This window comes from Arachis ipaensis, chromosome B5 (assembly GCF_059453495.1).
Source record: "Arachis ipaensis isolate K30076 ecotype BB chromosome B5, ASM5945349v1, whole genome shotgun sequence".
Taxonomy (NCBI): Eukaryota; Viridiplantae; Streptophyta; class Magnoliopsida; order Fabales; family Fabaceae; genus Arachis; species Arachis ipaensis.
The window spans coordinates 75,000,151-75,009,713 of NC_142440.1; the positions used below are offsets into that span (position 1 = coordinate 75,000,151).

Below are 9,563 nucleotides of genomic sequence, written 5' to 3' on the forward strand. Positions count from 1 at the left end.
AATTAGGGGTTCTCAGCATGGTAATGGTGCCGTATATATAAGATATAAGATCCCGGGAAAGTCAGAGGCAATCCTATAACTCTGACACTAGATTATAAAACTTAAGGAACTAAAATAGAAACCATAAACAGGTGGTCCTCTAAGGTTCTAAACTTAATCAAAACCTAACCAAAACCCTCAATCCTCCACCTTTCCTTCAATCCTCCAACTTCGCTAATTTTATGGGGTTTACATCCTACCCACCTAATCAAGAATTTTGCCCTCATAATTTAGATTCAATTACCTGAAAAGAGGTGTGGGTAGTCCTTTCACATATCTGATTCAAGTTCCCAAGTATATTCTTCGATACCAGCTCGACTCCAAGCTACTTTAACCAACGATGCTTTCTTTCCGCGCAATCGTTTGATGCTGGTGCCGTCAATCCTAATCGGGATTACTGGAAGTGTCAGATCTCCTCTTACTTGAACCGATTTTGGTTCCAGAACATGACTTGCATCAGGAGTATACTTCTGAAGCTGCAACACATGAAACACGTCGTGCAGGTTCGAAAGATGTGGCGGTAGGGCAATCCTATAGGCTATTGGTCCAATCCTCTTCAAAGTTTCAAATGGTCCGATGTAACAGGAATTCAGTTTCTTCGTCTTGATTGCTCTACACACTCCGCTTGTTGTAGTAACTTTTAGAAACACATGCTCTCCTTCCTCAAATTCTAAAGGCTTCCGTCTTTGATCGGTGTAGCTCTTCTGACAGCTTTGAGCAACAAACTTTCAGCTTTGGATTTTCTTTATCTGTTCAGTGGTTTCAGATATCATTTTAGGCTCTAAAAAGCTTTTCTCCTCAGCTTTGTGCCAGCATAGTAGAGATTGACACTTCCTCCCATACAGAGCCTCATACAGAGCCATTCCGATGCTCGCATGGTAGCTGTTATTATATGTAAACTCCACTAGGGGCATATACCTTAGCATGTATGGTCTAAAACACAAGCCCTTAGCATGCCTTCTAAGGTTTGAATTGTTCTCTCTGATTAACCATCTGTTTGAGTGTGGTACGCAGTACTTAAGCTTAACTGAGTTCCAAATGCCAGTTGCAAAGCTCCCCAGAACCTAGAGGTGAAATGAAGATCTCTGTCTGATATAATGGTGGAAGGTGATGACAAGTCATCTTAGCCTAGTTTCACTAGCCTTTTTCTTTTGTTTTCAATTGAATTATGCACTTTCTTGAGCCATAAGCAAGCCAATTGGGTAGATTTTCATGCTTCCTTTGATTTAATCAACCATGTATGAATTCATGCTATTTCATGAGGTTTTATGCTATAATTGTCACATATTATGAAAGAATGAATATCTCATGATTTTGAGCATAGCCTTGATGTGTTTGGTTGATTAATGATAGGTGAAGAAAGCTTGGAGAAAGGTTGAAGCAAGGAGGAATGGCTAGGAGGAAGAGAGGACAAAAAGTTTGAGCAAAAGTTTGCCTCAAACTTTTGTGCAAACTTTTGTGCAAAAAGCTGGACCAAAAGTTTGCCTCAAACTTTTGGGCAAAAAGCTGGAGCAAAAGTTTGAGGCAAACTTTTGGGCAAAAAGCTGGAGCAAAAGTTTGCCTCAAACTTTTTGGCAAACTTTTGGCATCACAAATCAACACCCTGGAGAGCAAAAGTTTGCGCCAACGTTTGCCTCAAACTTTTTGGCAAATGTTGGCGCATGAACAACACACCCTGGAGAGCAAAAGTTTGCGCCAACGTTTGCCTCTAACTTTTTGGCAAACGTTGGCGCCATGAGTGTGCAAGGGGAGGCCAACGTTGGAGCAAAAGTTTGACCCCAAACTTTTGCCCAAACGTTGGTATCAGCAAAAGAGGGTGGCTGATGTGAAAAGATTGAGTAAAAGTTTGCCTCAAACTTTTACTCAAGCTTTCATGATTCCAAACCCGGTTCAATACAGTTCTTCTCCAAACTCCAAGAGCAATCAACCAAGGCCTCTATCAACCCAATTCCATCAAGAGCAAAGGCCCAATTGAAGGCTTGAAGACCATTTGAAGAAAGTGTATAAATAGCATAGGATTTAAGTTTTCGGGAGCTTTCTTTTCGGTTTTGATTAGTACACTTAGTAGAGAGCTCATTTTACATTTCTTGGCATTGTTGTTTTAATTCAAGAGAATTTGGGAGGAGAATTGATCTCTCTTCTTCCTTGTTCTTGCCCAGCACTCTTTACTTTCCTTGTCTTGGATCTTGGGTTGGAGAATTGAAGGAAATCTGTTTCAATCTCATCCTGAGATCTCTCTTTTTCTTTACTGCACAATTGATTTTAAATTTCTGTTAATTGCTTCTTCATCTACTTTCTCTGCAATTTACAATTCCTTTGCAATTGTTCTTGTTGGATCTAGGAAGGCATTGAGATCTAGACTTGGTTATCTAGTCTCTTGAGTCCTGAGATCTGAATTCTCATTTTACTTTCTCTGTTTAACGCTTTTCATGCTCATTTACAATTCTGTTTTTAGATCCGGTTCAATCCAAGTCATCTTCTATTTCTCTGTTTGTTGAATTTTACTTTTCCTTGTTTAATTTCTGCAAATCCAACTCCCAATTCCCTTTACAATTCAAGCCATTTACATTTCTTGCACTTTAAGATTCTGCAATTTACATTTCTTGCGTTCTAAGTTTCTGCCATTTAATTTCTTGTTCTTTAAGATTCAGCACTTTAAATTTCAGTTCTCTTTAAATTCAATGCAATTTACCCATTCCCTTTACTTTACATGCAATCTAAATTCTGCAAATCACAAATCACTCAACCAAATCTTGATTCGCTTGACTAAATCAACCACTAAACTAAAATTGCTCAATCCTTCAATCCCTGTGGGATCGACCTCACTCCCGTGAGTTATTATTACTTGATGCGACCCGGTGCACTTGCCGGTGAGTTGTGTGTTTGGAATTCGTTTTCCAAAAATACACATCAAGTTTTTGGCGCCGTTGCCAGGGATTGATTAGATTGACAATGATTAAGTGAGGTGGTGATCTAGATCAAGCACTTTTTCTTTTCTGTTTCTTTATTTTCGTTGCTAACCCGCTAACTGTTTGAATTTTTGCTTAAGCTAACTAATATTTCACTTCAGCCATGGATTGAAGTGTTATTGCCTTTCTGGTGTTGTGTGATTCTTATGTTTTGCTTGTATGTCAGATACAAGAAGAGAGATCCCTACCTTTCATGAAACTGACGAAAGAATCCTTCGAAGGCTAAGAAGAGAAGCAAGAGAAAAAAATGTTGCTGGAGAGGAAGAATCAGATGAAGAATATCATGAATTGGAGGAACACTCAACAAATCCAACAAATCCACCAGTGAGAATGGCCAACAACAATGGTCAACCCCAGAGGAGAGTCTTGGCTTCATATACACTTGCTAATCCAAGGCATTGTGGGAGTAGCATTCTTACCCCAAATGTCGATGCAAATAACTTTGAATTGAAGTCCCAACTCATCACCTTGGTGCAGAACAATTGTTCCTATGGAGGAGGCCCCTTGGAAGATCCAAACCAGCACCTATCCACCTTCCTGAGGATATGTAACACAGTGAAGGCCAATGGTGTGCATCCTGACAGTTACAAATTGCTGCTATTTCCATTTTCCCTCAAAGACAAAGCCACTCAATGGTTGGAGTCATTTCCAAGAGATAGCATCAACAACTGGGATGATCTAGTAACCAAGTTTCTTGCCAAGTTTTACCCACCTCAAAGAGTTATTAGATTGAAGACTGAAGTACAAATATTCACACAAATGGATGCTGAACCCTTGTATGAGGCATGGGAACGATACAAAGCTCTAATCAGGAAGTGCCCTCCTGAGATGTTTAATGAATGGGATAAACTCCAAAATTTCTATGAAGGACTGATAATGAAAGCTCAAGAGGCACTTGACTATTCAGCAGGAGGCTCAATGCAACTCATGAAGACAGCTGAAGAAGCTCAGAACCTCATTGACATGGTGGCTAACAACCAATATTTCTTTGGCCATCAGAGACAACACCAACCATCACTAAGGAAAGGAGTGTTAGAAATGGAAGGGGTTGACACCCTCCTAGCTCAAAACAAGATAATGCAGCAGCAGATTCAAGAACAATTTGAGTAGATGGCTAAAAAGATTGATAGTTTACAAGTTGCAGCAGTGAATACAAGCCAACCATCAACCACATGGGGACAAAATGAAGAAAACCAAGAAAATCAGCAGCAGGAACAACCTCAATATATGCACAACCAAGGCTCATGCCAAAATGAGGTTTATGGTGACACCTACAATTCATCCTGGAAGAACCATCCAAATCTCAGATGGGGAGATAACCACACCCACAGCCAGCAACCGTGGCAGAAAAACTCAAACCAAAACAACTCAAGAAACACAACTTACTCAAACCACGACCAGCAAAACGCTAATAATAATCAATACAAGAAACCACAAAATACATATCAACCACCCCACCACAATCCACAAACTCATCAAAATAGCATTTCCGCACCAACATCTAACCCCCAAAACTACCACACTACCCCTACAAATAACTTCCAGCAACCACATTCCACCCCCATCATACCATCAATAGACCATCATGAAAGTAGAATTTCAAGTCTTGAGGCAGCCATACAAGCAATTGCTCAGTCCACTCAAAGCTTGGTCAAAATGCAAGAGAGAAATGAAGCTACCATGAAGAGCCTTGAACGACAAGTGGGACAATTGGCCAAACAAGCTGAACGGCCAACCAATGTTCTCCCAAGTGATACAATCTCCAATCCAAAGGACAAAGGAAAAGCTACAAAGTAGGAGGAGTGCAAAGCAATCATAGTGGGAAGTGAAAAGACTAGGGAGAAGGAAGCCATCAATCAAGAAGAACACAACAGAGAAGTTCCACAAGAAGAGACAGAAGAGAGAAGTGAAGAGGAGAGAAAGACCAAGAATGCAAAATGCTCAAAGAGAGATGTGGACATCCTTGAAACACAGCTACAAGAGAAGAAGGAAGGGGTGAAGCCAGATGTCCCCAAACTTCCGTACCCTCAGAGGTTCAAAAAAGAAAACGAGGATAAGCAATACTCAAAATTCCTGGATATATTCAAGACTCTCAGCATCAATATTCCTTTCTTAGAAGCACTTGAACAGATGCCATTATATGCCAAATTTATGAAAGAAGTACTCACAAAGAAAAGATCCCTGAAAGAAGGACAGATTGTTGAGATGACAAAGGAATGTAGTGATATCCTCCAAAGAGAGTTGCCAGAGAAGAAAGATGATCCTGGGAGTTTTTACATACCTTGCACCATAGGAAACATAACAATTGAGAAGTCATTTTGTGACCTCGGTGCAGGTATAAACTTGATGCCTTTGTCTCTAATGAGGAAACTTCAAATTTCTGAGCTGAAGTCCACACGAATAGTTCTCCAAATGGCTGACAAATCCATTAAGCAAGCACTGGGAGTTGTGGAGAATGTGTTGGTAAAAGTGGGAAAATTCTTTCTCCCAGCTGATTTTGTCATCCTAGATATGGATGAAGACCCTAACACTCCCATCATCCTGGGGAGGCCTTTCCTGGCTACGGGCAGAGCATTGATAGATGTTGAAAAAGGAGAATTGTTGTTAAGAGTGCATGATGAGCACCTAGCATTCCATGTTTTTAAAATCCTGCATGAGCCTACTCAAGAAGAAGATTGTATGAAGGATAAGGCCAAGGATCAAAGCTTGAAGGAGGCATTCAATGAGTTAACTCCAAGACTTCTAAATCCATGCTTGAAAGAAGTAGAGATGGTGCAACAGACTAAAAAAATCAAGGAGGAACTAGATCCAAAACCCCCAGATGAGAACCTCAACATTCCAGATAAAGAACCACCAAGGCATGAATCATCTCTTAAGAAAGAAGAGAAGAAGAAGAGGCCAAAAGGGTGAAAAAACAAGAAAATCCCCACTGAAGGCTTTTCACCAGGGGATAAAGTAATGTTAAACACCCAACCAATGAAGGTGTCCCCACAATCATCTGAATGCTATACTGTGAACCGGATCCTTTCACTTGAACACCTAGAGATCATCAAAGAGGAGACCGGAAGAAAGTTCACAGTAAGAGGAGAAAAGCTAAGGCACTATGATTTTCAACCTCCTTGATCAAAAGAACAAGATGTCAAGCTAGTGACAATAAAAGAGCGATTGTTGGGAGGCAACCCAACCTGAGGTAGTTTTCTTTTCATAGCTTTTTCAATAAAAATGTTGAATAATTGATATGTATTGCAAGGAGCTAAGTTTGGTGTTGCACACCAAAAACAACTTAAGGGAGAATGGAGGATTCTAAGTTTGGTGTTCCACCAAAACCTCATTCAAAAGCACATTCTAACTTCCTGCACATTGCTAGTTCCAAGCAATCAAACAGATTATTCAACCACTTAACTGCTTTTTAGTCTTAACTTCATAACCTTTAGCAAGGACACAAGATTTTGCCTAGAGTTAACCTGCTGTACCCAGAGAAGTGGCAAGAAATTAAGTTTGGTGTTCCCACACCAAATTAAATCCACAAGCCACACTCAATTCATGCATACTAACTGGTCATCTAAGGACTTGAGAAGCAAGCAATTTTTGAGAATTGTGCAGGGAATTCACCACCATTTGAAGACATTATGCATCATAACTCAAAAGGGGCACAACAGAAGGAAGGACAAAGGAACTGCAAACCAATAGGTTGTATTTACACTTAACTCTTGCTATTGAAAAATGTTTTGACTTGTGTTTTGTTAAAGTGTTCATCTAATACAAGTAGAATCACTCTTAAAATAAGTAAGCTAGTCTATGTGTGTGCTTGTGTGTTTACTTTCACTGAACAAAAAGCATGTTTTGTCCCCTGCATCTTTAATTCAATAAAAGAAATGTTTGAAAGTGAAGTGAGATAGTTCTCTGTTAGATAGAAGTATAATAAAAGTAAGTGGTGGTATGTGTGTGTGATTGTATAATAGCTCACTTTTAGTGAATAAAAGAACTAGGATGTCTCCTTCTAAGTATAAAGTGGCCTACTGTCTATGAATCTCAATCAAATAAAAATCCTTGGTTAGAAAGAAAAACAAAAAGAAAGAAAAAAGGGGAGAAAAAGAAAAAGCCAAAAATGGCAACAGAACAAAAGAAAAACAAAAAGAAACAAAGCTAGACACCAATAGCTTGAACCTTAGAATATATGACTGTGGTGTCTTTGTACTAGGATCTGCTTGGATTATTAAGCTCTTTGGAGTGCATCAACACTTGGTGACTTGGGTTAACTAACCCGGGATCATCAGCTGAAAGTCCACTATCAAGAGCAACCTAACTACAAGGCATTTAGTAACCCAAAGAGGTGCTGGGCATCAATGTTTTAAGAAGGAATGTGAGCCAAGTGTCTATAGTGAATAATGTGTCAAGTATAAAGAAATCAATGAACTTGTTACACATGACACTCAAATAAAGCTTATGAACAAAATAATAGCCAAGGATAAAGGAATAATGAGAGGTCATAGCAGTGTGTTGCTTGATACTTGAAGAAGACTTTCTAGGCTTAAGAGTCAATAAGAGGTGAGTGTTTACATATCCACATAAAACCCCATGAACTACCAATAACACTCTACTAGCATGAACATCCTCTTCCATTTCATTCTTTCTTCTCAATAAATCATTTCTTGCTTGGGGACAAGCAAGCTTTAAGTTTGGTGTTGTGATGACAAGTCATCTTAGCCTAGTTTCACTAGCCTTTTTCTTTTGTTTTCAATTGAATTATGCACTTTCTTGAGCCATAAGCAAGCCAATTGGGTAGATTTTCATGCTTCCTTTGATTTAATCAACCATGTATGAATTCATGCTATTTCATGAGGTTTTATGCTATAATTGTCACATATTATGAAAGAATGAATATCTCATGATTTTGAGCATAGCCTTGATGTGTTTGGTTGATTAATGATAGGTGAAGAAAGCTTGGAGAAAGGTTGAAGCAAGGAGGAATGGCTAGGAGGAAGAGAGGACAAAAAGTTTGAGCAAAAGTTTGCCTCAAACTTTTGTGCAAAAAGCTGGACCCAAACTTTTGTGCAAACTTTTGGGCAAAAAGCTGGAGCAAAAGTTTGCCTCAAACTTTTTGGCAAACTTTTGGCATCACAAATCAACACCCTGGAGAGCAAAAGTTTGCGCCAACGTTTGCCTCAAACTTTTTGGCAAACGTTGGCGCATGAACAACACACCCTGGAGAGCAAAAGTTTGCGCCAACGTTTGCCTCTAACTTTTTGGCAAACGTTGGCGCCATGAGTGTGCAAGGGGAGGCCAACGTTGGAGCAAAAGTTTGACCCCAAACTTTTGCCCAAACGTTGGTATCAGCAAAAGAGGGTGGCTGATGTGAAAAGTTTGAGTAAAAGTTTGCCTCAAACTTTTACTCAAACTTTTACTCAAGCTTTCATGATTCCAAACCCGGTTCAATACGATTCTTCTCCAAACTCCAAGAGCAATCAACCAAGGCCTCTATCAACCCAATTCCATCAAGAGCAAAGGCCCAATTGAAGGCTTGAAGACCATTTGAAGAAAGTGTATAAATAGCATAGGATTTAAGTTTTCGGGAGCTTTCTTTTCGGTTTTGATTAGTACACTTAGTAGAGAGCTCATTTTACATTTCTTGGCATTGTTGTTTTAATTCAAGAGAATTTGGGAGGAGAATTGATCTCTCTTCTTCCTTGTTCTTGCCCAGCACTCTTTACTTTCCTTGTCTTGGATCTTGGGTTGGAGAATTGAAGGAAATCTGTTTTAATCTCATCCTGAGATCTCTCTTTTTCTTTACTGCACAATTGATTTTAAATTTCTGTTAATTGCTTCTTCATCTACTTTCTCTGCAATTTACAATTCCTTTGCAATTGTTCTTGTTGGATCTAGGAAGGCATTGAGATCTAGACTTGGTTATCTAGTCTCTTGAGTCCTGAGATCTGAATTCTCATTTTACTTTCTCTGTTTAACGCTTTTCATGCTCATTTACAATTCTGTTTTTAGATCCGGTTCAATCCAAGTCATCTTCTATTTCTCTGTTTGTTGAATTTTACTTTTCCTTGTTTAATTTCTGCAAATCCAACTCCCAATTCCCTTTACAATTCAAGCCATTTACATTTCTTGCACTTTAAGATTCTGCAATTTACATTTCTTGCGTTCTAAGTTTCTGCCATTTAATTTCTTGTTCTTTAAGATTCAGCACTTTAAATTTCAGTTCTCTTTAAATTCAATGCAATTTACCCATTCCCTTTACTTTACATGCAATCTAAATTCTGCAAATCACAAATCACTCAACCAAATCTTGATTCGCTTGACTAAATCAACCACTAAACTAAAATTGCTCAATCCTTCAATCCCTGTGGGATCGACCTCACTCCCGTGAGTTATTATTACTTGATGCGACCCGGTGCACTTGCCGGTGAGTTGTGTGTTTGGAATTCGTTTTCCAAAAATACACATCAAGTTTTTGGCGCCGTTGCCGGGGATTGATTAGATTGACAATGATTAAGTGAGGTGGTGATCTAGATCAAGCACTTTTTCTTTTCTGTTTCTTTATTTTCG

The 9,563-nt window shown here is 39.1% G+C and overlaps 1 protein-coding gene across 1 annotated transcript; it reads right to left on the reverse strand.

Annotated features, from left to right (window-relative positions):
- Nucleotides 1-308: 308 nt before the first annotated feature.
- Nucleotides 309-965, reverse strand: LOC148564652 (uncharacterized). Its single transcript, XM_088487068.1, has 2 exons — nucleotides 958-965; nucleotides 309-750 (listed from the first exon to the last, which is right to left on the reverse strand). The coding sequence occupies exons 1-2, from the start codon at nucleotides 963-965 to the stop codon at nucleotides 309-311; spliced, it is 450 nt and encodes a 149-aa protein (XP_088343194.1).
- Nucleotides 966-9,563: the final 8,598 nt, after the last annotated feature.